The 18,739-nt window shown below is 39.9% G+C and overlaps 2 protein-coding genes across 4 annotated transcripts in view; one reads left to right on the top strand and one right to left on the bottom strand.

Annotated features, from left to right (window-relative positions):
• The window catches only part of POP1 (POP1 homolog, ribonuclease P/MRP subunit), a 37,771-nt gene extending 31,098 nt beyond the window's left edge, over window positions 1-6,673 (bottom strand). For all 3 annotated transcript variants that reach the window (XM_045077976.1, XM_004768911.3, XM_004768912.3), the window contains exons 1-2: window positions 6,557-6,673; window positions 1,122-1,268 (exon numbers count right to left, since the gene is read on the bottom strand). In XM_045077976.1, the coding sequence (XP_044933911.1) occupies window positions 1,122-1,266 (145 nt within the window). In that variant the 5' untranslated portion in view covers window positions 1,267-1,268; window positions 6,557-6,673. The remainder of the gene's footprint in view (window positions 1-1,121; window positions 1,269-6,556) is intronic.
• Window positions 6,674-6,704: 31 nt separating this feature from the next.
• RIDA (reactive intermediate imine deaminase A homolog) lies at window positions 6,705-18,697 on the top strand. The gene is made up of 6 exons (XM_004768914.3): window positions 6,705-6,932; window positions 13,594-13,699; window positions 15,675-15,729; window positions 15,955-16,023; window positions 16,868-16,923; window positions 18,122-18,697. Exons 1-6 carry the CDS (start codon window positions 6,868-6,870, stop codon window positions 18,182-18,184), a joined length of 414 nt encoding a protein of 137 aa, XP_004768971.1. The 5' UTR covers window positions 6,705-6,867; the 3' UTR covers window positions 18,185-18,697.
• The last annotated feature ends 42 nt before the right edge of the window (window positions 18,698-18,739 follow it).

Genomic DNA, 18,739 nt, shown 5'->3' with positions numbered 1-18,739 from the left:
ATATAAAATAAACATACTGTGCCTCTTAGGAAATAAAATAGTGTGAATTTTTTTTTAAGATTTTATTTAATTATTTGTCAGAGAGAGAGAGAGTACAAGCATAAGCAGGGGAAGCAGCAGAGGGAGAGGAAGAAGCAAGCTCCCCACTGAACAGGGAGCCCTATGCTGGGCTCCATCCCAGACCCTGGGATTCTGACCTGAGCCGAAGACAGATGCTTAGACTGAGCCACCCAGGTGCCCCGAAAATAGTGTGCTTTAATAGTAATTGTGTTGAGGCAGAGTTATAACCTACCCACTCTAATATAGCCAATTATATTCCCAGCAGTTATGTACTATAAAGTCACAAAGAACATTGAATTAGCAAATACTGAACCACTGTTCCTAGAGGAAATACATACACATATCACACTGATTGCCATCTCACACCATTAAAACAACTCATCCTGGTACATTCTGTTTCCTTTATTTACAAAGGAAAAAAGAGATTCAGAAGTGCTAAGTGATCTGCTGGAACTCAATCCCCAGTGGGAGACAGAGCTCCCTGGGCTCTGCTGCGAAACCCTACTAGTGTCCCCCATCTGGTCATCTCTGTTAGAAAGCAGAAGCAAAAAAAAAAAAAAAAGCAGAAGCAAGAACACAATTGGGAATCTCAGCTAAGAACGTCCATATGGAGCGACTCAAATTTCTCCCATTTCTTCACAAGTCCACGAATGACCACCAAAGTACCATAAGTATTAATTTGGGGGTTACAAATCAACTTATTTGCAAATATAAAACGTGGGAATAATGAGGGTCAACTGTATCTGTTTTTAATGCAGGTTATTCACTATTTTAAAAAAACTATCAAAAAGAACTGACAAAGGACGCCTGGGTGGCTCAGTTGGTTAAGCGTCTGCCTTCAGCTCAGGTCATGATCTCAGAGTCCTGGGATGGAGCCCCAAGTCGGGCTCCCTGCTCAGTGGGGAGTCTGCTTCTCCCTCTCCCTCTGCCCCTCCCCCTGCTTATGCATGTACTCAGGCTCACATGCATGCTCTCTCTCTCTCTCAAGTAAATAAAATAAAAGTCTTAAAAAAGAGAGCATTTTTATCCAAACAGAGTGGAGAAAGTACTGTGTATCTTACCTTGTTTTTGAGCTTGGTGGAAATGTCTTCCACCTCCATTATGGTACTTTGTGCCCCTATCGGCCACAAAGCCAGAAGATAAAGTCACATTAGTGGGCTGGTTCCTCATTTTCTTAGCATGTTTTCTTTCTTTTGCATTAGACATTTCTGGAAAGAAAGTAATAAATTTAGTACAGGCACAGGGAACTTCCATACAAAAAATAGAAATACGTGTAGTAAACAAAAATTCATGTACAAAATCTGATTCTTCACTATAACGAATCTTTACTTAGAGGTGGGCTGATGAGATCAAAATGTTATCATGATACTGATCCACAGAAGATGCATCACCAGGGGCACCTCTAGGGGAGCCATGAATGGTATTAACACCAAAAAACCAATTCAACAGGAAAAAAATAAGTCTACTGATGGAAGAGACCATTATTAGTATATTCCAGAATGTATTGCCAGATAATTCAATCACATCCCAATGCTGACACTGCACAAAGTCTATTGAAAGAATGAAAAATAAGTTATGAGAGAAGATCCCTCTGCCAAGGCAAAAAATTCTTAGTTGAAACAAGAGCCACCTGAATCACTGATCTAGACTACTCGCTACTCTGATATGATGCCCTCTACAAACACATAAATTACTGATGTTTTCATTTCTGCCACTGAGACAAGGCCAGCTGTACCTGTAATTCATAATAGCCAAAAGATTTCAATTTAAAACAAGGATAAAGGACAAAATCCTTCAGTAGCCTCATGGATTTACTCAGTAGTTCTCAACTCTCAAACTCAACAGCCCTCTTTTTCTTTCTGTTTTCCAGTTTATTTATTTATTTGAAAGACAGAGCAGTGGGGAACAGAAGATGCAGAGAGAGACGCCTGGGTGGCTCAGTCAGTTAAGCCGCTGCCTTCAGCTCAGGTCGTGATCCCGGGGTCCAGAGATCGAGTCCTGCATCAGGCTCAGCAGGGAGCCTGCTTCTCTCTGCCTCTTCCTGCCACTCTGCCTGCTTGTGCGTGCACTCTCGCTTTCTCTGACAAATAAATAAATAAACTCTTTAACAAAACAAAGAGAGAGGGAGAGAGAGTCTTGGGCAGACTCCACACTAAGCATGGAGTCCAACATGGGGCTTAACTTCATGACCAAGTTCATAACCTGAGCCGGTATCAAGAGTCAAACCCTTTAACCAACTGAGCCACCGGGGCGCTCCTCCCTCTTCTTTCCTGAATGGTCTGAAACATCTGTTTTCTATATTGAAATTAAATTAATAACATAACCTACTAGTCATCTAACTTTTGACAATATATACCCTACAATATGTGGCCTAACTATAATGTAAAGGAGAACTAAAAAGTAATTTTAATAAAATAGCGTGTACCTTCTGTGTGTAACTATGTCACCTCTACTGGGTGGCCTTATGTAATAGGGAGACAGTCTGAACTCAGGGGTGTAATCACAACACAGGCCCAAGTACAGGCACTGCTGCAACCTGTAGAGCTGGAGAAGAGGCCTGGAAGCCCCCATACCATGGTCATTAACTCTTTTCTTACTGACTATAGGGAATCTGAAGAGTCTGGAGCGAAGAAAAGAAGCTCGGAGTAGCAGAGCCAAGCTGTTCTCAAAGCATTTTGATATTTTAACACTAGTCCTTACTGGTACCTATACATGGAATTACCACGAATGCAACAGCTACAAAGGCAAAGTAATATAGGTGGGTTGTACCAGAGCCTCAAAGAGAAGGCAGCAATGCCACTGTCAACATAGCTTTCCAAACTAGTGAACATCCCTTGCTAAAGCAGCGAAAGGAAGAGAGGTGGAAGGAATACAACCTTTAGATTTACTGCACTCCGAGAAAGTTCAGTGTCTATTAAAACCATGTATCGGATAGTTTGTGCTTTTATGTAAAACAGGTACTGGGCTACTTACTGTGACACTTCCCTGCACACACCAGCATGTGTAACATCCCTGGTCCCTGCCCGAGAAATGCCAGCAGTGTTACCCCACTAGTTATGCCAACCAAAAACACTGCAAAAACTAACAGACTGCCACATCAAGACGTGCACCACTCCCACCGAATGCCACTGAATTAACTGCCACCCATTCACTTACCTCCTTCCCAATGCAGGGCTTCATTCAAAATAAAAGTAACCAGTGTTGTATAATATTTAAGGACCCTTCCTTTGGAGTTAGAAAAATCTGGACCAAGTATGTTCCTTAACACTTTTTAGTTACATAATCTTAGGAAAGTTACTTTCCCTCTTTGAGCCTCAGTCCCCTTCTCTATAAATGGGAATCATCACAACGTTGCTGTGAGAATAAGGTAATGTACATAACATACCGAGCATGGCACTTTGCAAAAACTAAGGGCTTCATTTACGGTAGCTATTACTCTCAAACAGAGGAGAGATAAAACTGAGCAGGCCCAGGGAGGCCAGATTGAAATTACAAAGATTATGTCATCTCACTTTCACCTAAATGAAAGACAAGTACATGTACATCCAAAACCATCTCTCAAATTTAAAAAATATATAGGAAGCAAATGAAGTTCTGCAGAACCAATCAGCTAGTGAATGACATGGCTCAGATCAGTCTGCATTAAGAACGATTCAGAATGATTTCACAAAACAATTTCATTCAGCTACTATTATCTGCTTGAATCAGAACTTACCTAGCAAGACAGAGCACACTGCCAGGGAAGTATGCTACTGATTCAATCTGGATTTGAATCTACTGAGCACTAAAACAGACAGGAGGAGGCTGGCACTCGGGGACTGGAGTAAGCTTTGATACCAGACTGAAAAACTAGCAGATTGAACTAGCAGTGGTCCTCTAACAGTTCTAACAGCAGAAGAGAATGACTATAGATTATATCCTTATGAGGTCTAAAGATTTTGCTTAAAAATAGCTTCCAGAAGATATTTTAACTCCTACCTGGACAATCAGGTGAGTTTTACATCTATTCCTAATATTCAGTTTGTGTGTTTCCACAGTTACTCCTTTAGCTATTAATGAGCACTAAGTATATGCCAGTATTTTCAAATGTGTTTTCCCTAAAATCTTCAAATAAATTGGACATAGGGGTGCCTGGGTGGCTCAGTGGGTTAAGCCGCTGCCTTCGGCTCAGGTCATGATCTCAGGGTCCTGGGATGGAGTCCTGCATTGGGCTCTCTGCTCAGCAGGGAGCCTGCTTCCTCCTCTCTCTCTCTGCCTGCCTCTCTGCCTACTTGTGATCTCTCTCTGTCAAATAAATAAATAAAATCTTTTAAAAAAATAAAATAATAAAATAAATTGGACATATCATGTTTTCTCACACCGCTTACTATCACCTGGTTGACCAGAGATATACCCCTTTAGAACTACTTCAGTTTGACAACCTGAGCATTAACCATTAACCTGATTTCTCCCAGATCTAAAAAGTTGGTGATTTGGACAGATATACAATTTCCCTTAAGAATACAGGTATCTTGGGGCGCCTGGATGGCTCAGTGGGTTGAGCCTCTGCCTTTGGCTCAGTTCATGATCTCAGGGTCCTGGGCCCACAACGGGTTCCCTGCTCGGTGGGGAGCCTGCTCCCCCCTTTGTCTGTCTGCCTCTCTGCCTCCTTGTGATCTCTCTCTGTGTCAAATAAATAAATAAAATCTTTTTAAAAATATTAAAAAATAAATAAATAAATAACACGGTTATCTTGGAGCACCTGGGTGGCCCAGCTAGTTAAGTGTCCAACTCTTGGTTTTAGCTCAGGTCATGACTCAGGATTCTGGGATCAAGTCCCCCTCCAGCTCCATACTCAATGTGGAGTCTGCTTGTCCCTCTCTCCCTCTGCTCCCCGCCCCCCCTTATACACACAGTCTTGCGCTCTCTCTCTTTCTCAAATAAATAAATATCTTATTAGAAAAAATGCAGGTATCTTGTTTCACAAGAAATATTTCACACAAGTTAAATTATTTGTCATGCCCCAACAGAGCTTCTTATTTAAAGAATCATATCGTGAATTATTTTGTATTTAAAAGTACCTCCTAAATTGTCCAGTTTAATCAAATTTAACAGACTTTTGGTATCTATTCTGTGCTTATTAGTTTCAGGCTGTGTGTATACAAAAGTAGCATAAGGTTGTAGCTTCTTTTCTTACAGAATTTGGTTGTCTTAAACAGCTAACATTTATGGAGAACTGTGTTAAGTGTTAAGCATTATTCTACATGCCTTACTCATTCAATTCTCAAGACTCCATAAGGGAAATACTAGCACCACCTGTATTTTATAAATGAAGAAACTGAAGCATAGAGAGGTAACATAACCTCACCCAGGCCAATAAGATTGTAAGTGTGCTGGGAGTCAAACCAGGCAGTCTCGCTCTAGTCACTATTTTTAAAAACCAAAACAATTAGGAAAAAAAGACTACAACATTAAAAGACCAAATTTTGCAGTGTGGTACAATAGGAAACTGAGTAAGAAGGGAAAATGTGGATCCACCGGAAAAGTCAATGAAAAAATAGGATTTTAGGGGGTTGGAATTTGGATGGGGAAGAAAGAGTATTCAGGAATCTTCTGTGTGATTTCTGGAGCGAGGGCTCTGGATGTCCTGAGTAGGATGAGACAGTAGGAGGGGTAACACTGAGCAGGCCAGGGAATCCATACTGGAAGTTCTATTTCATTCCGTGCTTGGAGCCCCAAACCAATGAAAAAGCTCTGAAGGCTCTTGAGCAGGAAGTAAGAAAACCAAACCGTTGCAGTATGTAGGACAAAGGAGAAGGAATAACAAGGACTTTCTTAACATTACGTTTAGAAGCAGGGCAGGACAGGAATCTTACCTGTCTTTTCCACTGTTGTCCCTCCAGCTCCAAGCAATGTGCCTTGCACAAAGCAGGGCTCAGTATGTATTTGTTGAATGTAAACCTGCACGCATAAATGGAGTGGAGCGTGCTTATGATGCCTTTATTAACAGAATAAGAAATACCTGGCCAAGTACCACGCCTTCTGACACGGCAGGACTATCTGCCAAGCGACCAGCCTATCTTCCTTTTTGAAATCAGACCCCAGTCACTCGGGATCGGTTCAGATCTAAGGAGAATGCACAGAGCCCCTGCAAAGCCGGAGGAGCCCCCAGGAATGGGATATGGGAGGGGCGGACGGTGGACGACGCCCAGATTCTCAGCGCGGTCCCCTTAAGGACTCAACTCATTCCTTCAGAGTGCCCGGCAGGACGGGGGCGCAAGCCCATTCCAAGGGCGGCGTCCGCCCGGCGGGACAATACGGAGAAATGACAAACGCAGGGGGCTTGAGCTCAGGGACCGAAGGAGGAGCGGGGCGGCAAGCCGGGCCCAGGCGCCGGCTGCCAGAGGTCAGGGGGGTCTGAGGGAAAACTGGGAGGAGAGCTGGGCCGGTGCGCGGGCCGTCGTCCACTCCCCCCAAACTCGCGGACCCTGAGGCACACCAGTCCCGCACGACCTACCTGCCAGAAGCTCTGAGGGAGAAATCCAGGGCTCCCCGAGTCAGAATGACAAGGCGTTGCGACAGTCCCGTCCGTGGAGACGTGTGCGGCGAGCAATCTGCATAGCGCATGCGCCAGTGCCCCCGCGGCCTCCACGTGGCCGGGAACCTGGCTGAGACTACAACTCCCAGAATGCCGAGCGAACTTGCTCCGGGAGAAGAGTTACTGCGGGGACTGGCCCCTGGGCTGGTTAGTCCTGGTGAGACGCTACTGGAGGCGGCGTACGGGTTTGTTCTCTTGGAGGGACGGACAGCAAGCTAAAAGGGTTAGCCATGGCGTCTCTGATAAGAAAGGTGATCAGCACTGCGAAAGCCCCAGGGGCCATTGGTCCCTACAGGTAACGAGACGTATGGGAGCGCGGATGCACTCTGGGCATGTGGGGTCGGGGGTCCGGAGCGGCGGCCACTCCGGGCCAGAGCTGGCGCCGGCCGCGGGCTTCATCCGGTCTAACCTAGCTCGAACTCGCTGAACCCGGGAAACAACTCAGGAAAGAGGCAGCGCACCTGGAGATCCGTAGAGCGGGAGCCTGTGCTCCCAGGGACTCTACCCCGGACCTGGAGGGCCAGAGCGCTTCGCCGGCCATAAGCGGTCAGGTTTTGATTTTTTTTTTTCCGGTAACCATTTTATCGAGATATAATTCACATACCCATAAAATTCACACCTTTAAAGGGTACAGTTCAGTGATTTTTTAAAATTCTACTGACAAAGTAGTGCAACCATCACTATATAATCTCTGAATATTTTAATCGCCTCCAAAAAAAAAAAGCAAACAAACAAAAAAGCACATATCCATTAGCAGTCACTCCCCAGTCTTTTCCCCTAACCCCTGGCAACCGCTAATCTATTTTCAGTTTCTATGAATTTGCCTGTTCTGGACTTCTTGTGTAAATGACTACAACATGTGGACTTTATGATTACAGCTTCCATTTTAGCATCATATTTGGTCTAACCCTCTCAATTAAAAGGAGTAAATTCCATGAGCAGATGGATCTGGAGAGAGCTGAATTCTTTTCACAGAAATGCTTAGCAGATACATGCCCATCTACCGAAGGCACTTTTTTTTTTTACGACCGATACCGAAATGCATTGGGATGTTTATGAATTCGTTGCCCATGCTCATTTCCCACTAGTAAAGTCAAATACAAATCACAACAAAAATTGTTTCCTAAGATTGCCTTGACATGCTCTAGCTAACTATATGTATACTGGCCAGAAACCCTACCCTGTGTACATGCATTTCCACTTGTCAGAAATGCTGCAAATATAAAAAGGTTAATTTCTTTTTTTAAAAAAAATCCCTCTTTTTTTCCTTAAAACGTCTCAGCTTTAAAACAATTAGATCCTCTCCTATGCCTTCTTGGAGACGTTTTTCCCTTAATGTAATTTTTGTTATTTTAAATTCTTCGCTAAAGTATACCGTGTAAACCTTTTCTCATTTTTCCTTTTTAAAATATAGTGTGTGTTCACTATTAAAAGAACCACAGATGGAAAACTTCTACAACTGAAACACTTCAGCTATGATAGGCATATATTGAGCACCTACTATATGCCACGCACTGCAGAAGCTACAAAAAAATGTGTAAGAATTAAAGGAGTGTGAAAGATACTCGGGCATGAGGGGGAAGAAAAAGTAACATTTTCATTTGGGGCATGCATCATGACAACTGACCTCCGCCTTCTCTGAGTCCCATCTTCATTTTGCAAAAAGAAAGCTTAACCTGAAAGTGAACTTGTCCAAGGTCAGATAGTTCATAAGTGGCAGAGCTTGATTTGAGCAAGCCCCAGCTCCCTCTTCTGTACCACATTGCTGTGAGAAATGACACTTAGAGGTACAGAACAATAATTATTATAGCAGGGTTAGAAACAAAATGCAATGGAAGTAAAGGGTCGGGGGGTGAGGGATGGGAAAAAGAGAAGAAAGAAATTCATGGAACTTGGGCAGAGGAAGAAAAAGATCTAGGAGGGCTCCTGCAAGAGGTAGTCCTTGGGCTGGGTTTTGAAGGTTCTGTTTGCCATCTGTATAGTACTGTTGTAAATGATTTTTAAATTACTTTGCTAAGGAATTAAGTGGGAAGTCAGAGGGAAGGACATGAGGCATAGTTGTAGAAGAATACATGGCATAAAGATATTTTGGAGGAAATTTTAGTAATCCAACAACGACTTCTCTCTTTTTTTTCCCATTTGCCAAATCTGTGTACCACCTGTATCATAATTTACTTAGCATTTTTATTTAAGCAGGCTCACTTTAACAAAATTAAAAAGGAAATTTTACAGCAGTACTCTAAATAGAAGACAACCCAGTGGAAGGTAACAGAAAAAAGAAAATAAGCTCAATTAAATAAAAAGCATAATTAAATCCTAGGAAGCTGCTGCAGTTGGCTCAGAACCCGAGGCCAGCTCTCTTTGTTAAAAGTGATACATTTCTTTTTTTCTAAAATTGATCTCTTTTCTCCTTGATGTAATCAGAGGATTGATGTCATAATTGCTAACATTTACTGATGCTCTCTGAGCACAAGGCACTGTTCTAGGTGCTTTAATGCTTTATGTGCACAGTTATTGTGACAGTACTTATTTTTCAGATGAAGAAACTGATAGACATATGGTTAAATAAGTTTCCCAAGGTCAACCACCAAGATGGGCTGTGACAGAATTTGAACTTAGGCAGAGCTCTAGAGCTCAATCTTCATCAGTTAGTTTGCTGTCTCCTACCATGGAGGAACTCAAAGAGGATTTAAAAAAGAATCCTTTCCTTACTGTGATTCAGTTTGCGTGTGACTTATACTTTGGGAAACCCTGGTTCACAGTTGGACTTTGACTCTGAATTGTTTTGTCTCCTGCTAAAAATTAGCTTTTACCAAAGTCTGGATTGTGATCTTTCCCAACTCTAACCTGGAGAGTAGAAACTTTATTTTGTAGGCACTGAAGAGCCTTCAGATGTTTTTGAAGAGGAAGTGACTTGATCACTTTTCTTTTTGAGTACTCTGATAATTATTTGGGAAGGACATTAAGACTAGTTCAGGGGGTATTACAATAAAAGTAAAAAATCAGTAATATTTTAGCTCCTCTGCCTGGTCCCTCTTCCTCCATTATCCACTGGTTTTACTTCAGAGCAAAAGCAACCCTTACCAGAAACAAACACGAAGTGATTATAGAGCCTGGAGCATAGACCTTCCTCAAGTGTGTACTTTGTTCAGGAAAGCAAGCATAACAGCAATATTCCTGATTGACCTGACGTCAGCTAACTTTATAAAGCTGCAAGGGGAAAAAAAGGGAATCAAATGAATATACCAGTGTGATTAAAGACAAAACATCAACCAGCTTCACAATGGGCAGACTTCCTAGGACGTTGTCCTCTTGTGCTTTTTTCTACCCAGAGATCATACAAGGCCACTAAAAATGGTGCTAATATTCAATATTTTATCTTGAAGAAAACCACACTCCAACTAACTAGTCATATCCTCATAAAGTTAATTAGACATATTTGAAGAACCATTTGGAAACCAATTTTTGTGCATGGAGTTGGTAGTGAGCACAGTTGGAAAATTCTGGTCTTCAGGAAGAATTCAAATGTGTTGAACCTCCAGTCCCTGGCCTTGTGACAGACAGGGTGTTGTCACCAATTAGCTAATCAGCTCAGCGCATTTCACTTTTCAAATCAGGACGGAACCTTGAGAGATTTCAACATCACATTGCCTGGCTTTCCATTTTGCCAACACCCTACCAAAATAGTCGTGAAATTTGGAAGTGATAGTCCAGGTGGCATAGATTATAGTATGAGAATTCTTACTAAGATGCTTTTGAAAGTGTTACTACCCTTTGACCTGGAAATGGAACAGTAGACTTTTAAATGTTTTAGAGTCTAATGACTTGTCTATGGATAGTAGGATGCAATGATCAGAGGGTCAGCTATTTAATTACCTTTATGAACGATCTCTTTACTAATCTGTAAGAGATTAACTCACATAGGTCAGATAGTCTTAGACATCTGTTAATTTTCTAAGAATAAATGAACTCCTTTTTACTATCACAAATTTTTTGACCAATGGTAATGTATATGGGCTTAATCTATGTTTCATATATGGGGAGAGCTAAAGTTACTTTTGCAAAGGGTCTAGGGTAGCCTAGTTCTACACAGGACAGTTAATAAGAAACCTTGTTAGCTGATGATACTTTTCAACCTGAGGAAAGCTTACACATTAACAAATTCAGTAGTTACCTGTTTCTGGGCCAGGGTGAAAGCCAGGTAGTTGAGAAGAATTTCTAGACTTTCTAAGTCTTGTTACCAAGTTTAGATCTACCCTCTTCCACGCTTCAAAGCCCAACACAATAAGCCAGTAGGTCCTGCTAAAAAGATTCTTTACTGACAGTCAAAGTCAATTAAGCTAGTAAGTCATTAGCAAAACATCAACAAGAAGGTATTGTGTGCCCACTATGTGCAAGGAGTCACCTGGGCCCTGTGCAGCTGGAGAAAGTGGGACACAGCTCTTGTAATCCGGGAGTTTACAGTCTGGCATACCCCAGAGATAAGATAACAGACTGAGCTATGCTGTGAGGCAGGATCCTGCACGTGATATAGGAAAAGCTCCTCTGAGGTTTAGATGAAAAAAAGGCTTAGTTACCTGCCCAGGGAAAATGTATGTGTGATGGTTTTCGGTGTCGTTTTGTTTACAATAGCAAAGTACTGGAATCAAAAGTAACTAGTTAAAGTATGTCCACAGGGTGAAATACTACACAACTGTTAAAAGAGTAAAGATGTATTCTATATACAGTTATGGGAAGGTCGTGATATACAGTTGAGCAAAAAAAGCAAAATGTAGAGAACGGTTTAATACACTTCATGTTGTATTAAAAAAAAGAGCTTAGTATACTACATGTACAAATAGGAAGAAGATAAATATATTCATTTTTATTTGCATATAAATGAAGAAACTTTGGAAGACTCTGTCAAGAAGAGCACTGGTTATCTGTAGGGACTGGAAATAAAGCAGGAAGAAGATAAGGAAAGAAGGGAGGAGATTTTTCATTGAGATTCTTTGAATAGTTTCTAGATTTTTTAACCATGGAATGTTATCTTCTTCAAAAAATTTTAAAAATTTAAAGGGGCCCCTGGCTGGCTCAGTTGATAAACTCTTGATCTCAGAGTTATAGGTGCAAGCCCCACATCGGGCACAGAGCTTACATACATCCATACATACATAAATGCCATTGTTTAAATTATAAAGAAAAAAACATATGCTCAGGAAAATCAGGGGAAACATCATGAAATAAAAGAAAGCTTGGAGCATATTGGAAAACGCCATAGGGAACTAGATTAGAAATGAGGATGTAATATTGGAAATATAAAATTAGAAATGAGGAGATGCTATTACTAGATAAGCATGGAAATGGTACAACATATTTTATTTCTGAATTTAAACTGCTACTAAGGTTTCTTTATCAAATTTTAGAAATGGTGGCACTTATTACCACTGAATTGTGTACCTAAAAATCGTTAAAATGGTAAATACCTTTTACCACAGCTAAAAAGAGAGAGAGGATTTCTTTATCCAAAAAGTTTTTTAAAAAAAATTGAAGTTGATGTGTTTGGTTCTTTTTCAGGTCTCAGTGTGGCTTATTCTGTTTCTTGTTATTTTATCCTAATTCTGAAATCTAGTGTCCTCATTACACAAGTCATTTCCAAAAGCAAGTACTTGGCAGAAATGAAGGGTGTACCCTTCCAGATGAATCTTGTCTGAGAATACTTATTTTCTTAGGGTGCTCTTGGCATTGTGTTTTTGTTGTTTCACAGTTCTACTGAGGTATAAGTTATATTAAAATTCACCTTTTTTAAAAAAAATCCCCCCATTTTTAAGTGTAGAGTTCCATGAGTTTTTGTAGGTGTCTGGACTCGTGTACCTGCCACCACAGGCAAGTTTCAGCACATTTCCGTCTCCCCCAAAAAATTCTTTCATACCATACATTTGTGGTCAATCCCCACTGATTTAGGAAGCCACTAATCTACTTTCTGCTGCTATTCTGTCTTTTCTGGAATTTCATGGAAGTGGAATCAAATACTATATAGCCTTTGGTTGGATATCTCTGGATTTTTAAAAATTTTTTGTTTTTCTTTTTTGCTTTTGTGAATAGTGCTGTTCTGAACATTCCATAGGTCTTTGGACATATATTTTCATTTATTTTGGGTAGTTGCCTAGGAAAGAAATTACTGGGTTGCAGGTTAAGTATATGTTTTAAGTTTTTAAGAAATTTGCCAAACTGTTTTCCAAAGTGTGTACTGTTTTGCATTCTCACCAGCAATGTATAGGGTTCTGGTTGCTTCCCATCTTCACCAATACTTATTATTACCAGTGACCTCTACTTGTGGATAGTGATATCTATTATGGTTTTGCACTACATTTTTCTAGTGAGTAAAAATGTTGAACTCCCTCGCTCTTGTACTCCCTAGCTCTTCATGTGTCTTTTTTTTTTTTTTTAAGATTTTATTTATTTGTCAGAGAGAGTGAGCGAGAGCGAGCACAGGCAGACAGAGTGGAAGGCAGAGTCAGACGGAGAAGCAGGCTCCCTGCGGAGCAAGGAGCCCGATATGGGACTCGATCCCAGGACGCTGGGATCATGACCTGAGCTGAAGGCAGCTGCTTAACCAACTGAGCCACCCAGGCATCCCCATGTGTCTTCTTTTATGAAATATCTTTTCAAATCACTTGCCTATTTTTTTGCTGGGTTATCTTCTCTTACTGTATTATAAGAGTTCTTTATATATTCTGGATACAAGTTCTTTGTTGGATATATGTTTTGTAAATCTTTTCTCCCAATCTGTGACTTCTATTTTCACTTTCTTAAAGATCTCTTTCAAAAAGCAAGTCTTTTTAATTTTAATGCAGCCCAATTATTAATTCTTTTATTTGACATTTTGTGCTTTATGTGTCTTAGCAAAGAAATCTTTGAGCATTGACTTTCATATTTTGTATCTTATACATACACCCAGTCTCTCTTTTTTGCAGTCAAGCCGTGTTAGTCGACAGGACCATTTACATTTCAGGACAGCTGGGCATGGACCCTGCAAGTGGACAGCTCGTGCCAGGAGGGGTGGCAGAAGAAGCCAAACAAGTAAGTCATTTTTTTCACATTTGAAATTCTCTTCTTTACCACTTTTTCATGTTAAGCATCCATTTGGCTGACATTTTTTATAGAGATTATCAGGTAAATGCCTTTAGAGTTACATCCTGATTGATTGAAGACAGTTCTTTGTCAGTAGAAAGTTCGAAATTTGAGGAATCATTTAACAAGCAAAAGTCTACCGTCTAAGGTGACTTCAAACCTGAATTATTGGGTATTCACTAAACTGTGGTTATCCTTTTACAGTATATACATATTATTGAATTATATACTTAAAACTGATACAATATTTTGTGTCCATTATCTCAGTAAAATTACTTAACTCTCAAAGTATTGAAATCAGATAGTATCTTGTCACTTCTACATGGATTGGGATTTTTTTTTTAAGATTTTATTTATGGGGTGCCTGGGTGGCTTAGTCAGATAAGCATCTACCTTCATCTGAAGTCATGATCCCAGGGTCCTGAAATTGAGCCCCGTGTTAGGCTCACTGCTCAGTGGGGAGTCTGCCTCTGCCTCTCCCCCTGCTAATGGTGTCTCTCTCAGATAAATAAATAAAATCTTTAAAAATAAATAAATTTATTTGTCAGAGAGAGAAAGAGACAGCACAAGCAGGGGGAGTGGCAGGCAGAGGGAAAAGCAGGCTCCTCGCCAAGCAAGGAGCCCAGTGCAGAACTCAATCCCAGGACCCTGGAATCATGACCTGAGCTGAAGGCAGACACTTAACAGACTGAGCTACCCAGGTGTCCCTGGATTGGGAAATTTCTTATCATGGCCACTGACCTACAAGAAAAACACCACAAAAGTAAAAGTCAACATTTGTTAGTAAGAACTATCAAAGATGATGTGTAATGTGTTTTTCTAAATGAGAGTGGGGAGTACAATTCTAATCCAATAAATAGAATTAAATTATAATTTTATGCATTCACTGAGTCATTGGTATTATCCAAAGACACAAAACAAACCAAATGTCTGTCTGTAAGAACTAGTGAAATAAATCATGCTGGAGCCATACATTAAATTAATGCAGAAAAGTCCCCCAAGGTAAATTGATATGTGATAAAATAAAACCAAGATGCAAAACAGTTTGCACAGTACGCTACCATCTGCATGTGTGTGCATATTCCTGTTCATGCTGGTATAAGCACTGACTGTCTCCACCATGATACACAAGAAACCAGAAGCAGTGGTTCCCTCTGAAGGAAGCTGGGCAAAGGGCAGTCAGGGTGAGAAACATCCTTTCAATGGATATGCTTTTTAATAGCTTTTGAATTCTTTGCCATATCCGTATGTTACCTGTTTAGAAGATGGATTTTAAAAATATTTATATCAAATATTATAATGTGACCAGTAAAGTGGAGGGGAGCAATGAATTGAAAAAAATAATACGTTAAGGAAAGAGTGAAAAATGTTTTTCCAAAGTCCAGAGTGTCAAACATATACTTAGTTTACTGATTTTTTTTTGAGAAAAAGACAGAAGTACTCTTTAAAGTGAATTTTTGCTTTAAAAGAAAATATGTTTTAATGAATCTTGGAACACTGAAAAGATAAAATTAAATTAAAAATAAATAAATAAAAGAAAGTATGTTTTAATGCTCCCAGCCCATACTTATCCTCCAAGTGATGATTAGGAACTCTAAGGGCTTTCTCTGTTTCAGCTGAGTGAACATCGGCTAAGAACTTCACACACTCAAACACTGAAGAAGAAACCTCAGTCTAGTCTTTTTACTCACAAAAAGAGACAAAGTCTCACTGTATGTCAGAAAGATCCATTTCTGTTAAAAGCCAAGAAGCAATTCGATTGTGTAAAGGTAGGCCTAGAAAGAATAGAATTTCCTAGAACGGGAGAGTTTTTCTGCAGCGTAAGCTATTCGAGGGGTTATTAGCAAAAATTGATTAATTGCATTGAATTGAAGCTTTGCTATATAACATTAGTGCCTTTGGCCTTTCTCGCCTTGCTTCCTAGGCTCTTAAAAACATGGGCGAAATTCTGAAAGCCGCAGGCTGTGACTTCTCTAACGGTGAGCGACTTGATCCTCCTTCAGATTACTGTTTGATGTTTCTGCGGGCTTTTTGAAGAGCACAGAGCACTCAGTAATACATCATGCCACATCTTCCTTGCTTTTGAAAGTTGTTTTAATTTCAGGCCCATTTTAATCAAGACCGTCAGAACTGTATGTTTCTCTCAGTAATGTTTTGGGTGAGACCGAAAAGCTGAACCTGCTAACAATGTCTCTCTCTTCTAGTGGTAAAAACAACTGTTTTGCTGGCGGACATGAATGACTTCAACACTGTCAATGACGTCTACAAACAGTGTAAGGAATCTGGCGTTACTGCTGTATTCCATTTTAACAAGACATGAATCTTTTAACCTTACTGAATGTCTGTTAGGCATCAAGAGTGATAGGAGATGCTAAAGAAATGGTCATAGATTCTGTCCCAAAAGAACAGTCAGATTGAGAACATGCAGTGAGGCCCCACGAAAAAGATCTAAGACATTTCTATGGCACTCCCTAGGAGAATATACTACAACCCTACGAATTCATTTTCCCCAAGCTTAATATTGTTATATGCTTCTCAGGTTTTTTAAGCCCTCCTGATGATTTTTTTAACACAGAGATTTTATTTTTTACTGCTGTGATAAGGCCTCACCACCACCTCTGTTCTCAGAATCATTAGCTGGTTCATTAACATTTTTTATGTTTTGGTTTCCTCACATGCAAAATAGGGATAAAGCTTTAAAAAGTTGTTGGGATGCTTAAATAAGAGTTCATACAGCAGTAAGTATTGCTTTAAACATGAGATCCCGTTCATATCAAACAAGATCAAAGTCTCAAAGGATGTACTTTCATTTTTTTCCAGAAAGTATTCGAGTATCATAAAGTATTCAATATGAGTATTATGAATATTATTATATTATATATAATATAATATTATAATATTATATAATATTATGAATATTATTATGAATATCATAAAAAGTATTCAATATCATAGGAATTTAGGGCAAAATATTTTATCAAACAGATACGAAAGTGAGCTTTTCTTAGTGTTGCTTATATCTAAGAATGGACAGATCTATGAAGCACTTACCAGAGTCTTAATTGTGTAGTCACAATACAAGCTCTGAAAACTAAAATGAAATTCTTTCACATTTAGATTTCAAGGATAGTTTTCCTGCAAGAGCTGCTTACCAGGTTGCTGCTTTGCCCAAAGTAAGTACATCTTAAACTGACTAATGTACATGGTTATGAATTTCTATGTTGTTTTCTGAGTATAACAAACTAAGCACTTTTGCAGGAAATTTTTTAAAGAAAAAAAAGGAATAATCTCTGATTTCCAGGATCTTAAAGACTAAAAGGAAATACCCAATATTATATGCAGGGGGGGTATTAAGAAACTGGAGAAATTTTTTAAATTTGTCTTAAAAATTAAGAAAATGAGAACTCAGGGTCACACATGAACATGAACACAACAGAATCAGAGGGACTTGAATTGTAAGAAAAAGTGAAATATCAGCTGTATTGTTTTCACATACTTAAGAGACTATACCCTGAGCCAGGGTAGTGAGCTCTGCAATAAAAAATTTGCCTTGAGGGGTGCCTGAGTGGCTCAGTGGGTTAAAGCTTCTGCCTTCAGCTTAGGTCATGATCTCAAGGTCCTGGGATCAAGCCCTGCATCGGGCTCTCTGCTTAACAGGGAGCCTGTATCTCCCTCTCTCTCTGCCAACCTCTATGCCTACGTGTGATCTCGCTCTCTCTGTCAAATAAATAAATAAAATCTTTTTTTTTTTTAATTCACTTGCATAACGAAATATCCAGACTTCCATTCGAAAAATAATCTCAAAACCCATGTCCCACATATTCTCTCACCATTGTTACCGTGATACTCGAATGTGATGAGAAGCCCCTAGCAGCACAATATTCCTACCTACAAAAAAAGCAGCCTACTGACTTCCCTATAAAGAAAATTTGTCTCCTGTGAGTGGTATGTTTGTTGTTTTAATCGGTTGTTACTTGGAGTGGTCAGTATTCTCAAACTAAGGTATTGGGTGTAGTAGAAGGAGCTCTGAACTTAGAATCTCAAGACATGGGTTTGAACCTCTGCCATTTAGCATGGTGTCCTGGGACAGGTTAAAACCCCCTCTCCAAGCTTCTCTGGATGGAAGGGAGAACACTGTCTAACAGAGCTGCCTAGAGCGTCCTGTGAGCTAAGGCACATGAGCACATCTGGCATGGGAGCCTGGCCTGTCCAGGCTTCTCCGTGAATGCTTCCCTATCCTTCCCTTCTTTGGAAAATGTAATGTTAATAATGCTGTATCACTATCAGTTGTATATGTTTTTAGTAGGTATTCTAGAGCTCTCTTCATTTGTAAAAAATTACCTACCCATTGCTCGATGATTTTCCTTGCAGGGAGGCCGTGTGGAGATTGAGGCAGTGGCTGTCCAAGGACCTCTGACAACAGCATCGCTCTAAGTGGGCCCAGCGTTATTTAGTCTGGAATTTTAACAATGTTTTCAGATTAACATCTTAATTTTTACAGTTGACGTTGGAAAGTGTATGAGTGACTTAAAACATTTGGGGCCATTATGGAAATAACCATATAATAAGGGGAGTTAAGCCTGAACTGGGGATCAGATGACAACTCCAGTTACTGGTGTCATAAATCACACTCACACTCATGTTCCTAGATGTGGGGAGAGAGACGCTCGTTACATCTTTACACAAATAAATGAAAGGAAAGGGAAATAAATCATAGGAAAGAGGGGTTACTATTCTTGATAATTAAGAGCACACGCAGTTCAGTTAAATCCTGTTAATTGAATGATGTGAAATACTTAGTTCTCACATGAGCTATATAATTCTGCTTTACTTGAGTAAAATTAAAGTACTAAAATTTGAATGGTAGAAGTGAAGGAGAAGAAAGTGGACCACAATTTTAATAGATAATATTTTTCTAATGGAAATAAAACAGACATGCAGATTTTCCTTGGTGTGATTTTGTTCACTTATTTTTTAACAGTTTAATTT

The sequence above is a fragment of the Mustela putorius genome, unplaced genomic scaffold (genome assembly GCF_011764305.1).
Source record: "Mustela putorius furo isolate JIRA1106 unplaced genomic scaffold, ASM1176430v1.1 tig00000228_pilon_pilon_pilon, whole genome shotgun sequence".
NCBI classification, from domain to species: domain Eukaryota; kingdom Metazoa; phylum Chordata; class Mammalia; order Carnivora; family Mustelidae; genus Mustela; species Mustela putorius.
This window is presented reverse-complemented; position numbering and strand designations above follow the sequence as displayed.

Bases quoted from the DNA above. Each gene is read 5' to 3' on its own strand.
- RIDA (XM_004768914.3), top strand. From the start codon at position 6,868: ATGGCGTCTCTGATAAGAAAGGTGATCAGCACTGCGAAAGCCCCAGGG. The intron at 16,024-16,867 runs GTAAGGAATCTG...TTTCACATTTAG, and splicing joins CAATGACGTCTACAAACAGT to ATTTCAAGGATAGTTTTCCT. The intron at 16,924-18,121 runs GTAAGTACATCT...TTTTCCTTGCAG, and splicing joins AGGTTGCTGCTTTGCCCAAA to GGAGGCCGTGTGGAGATTGA.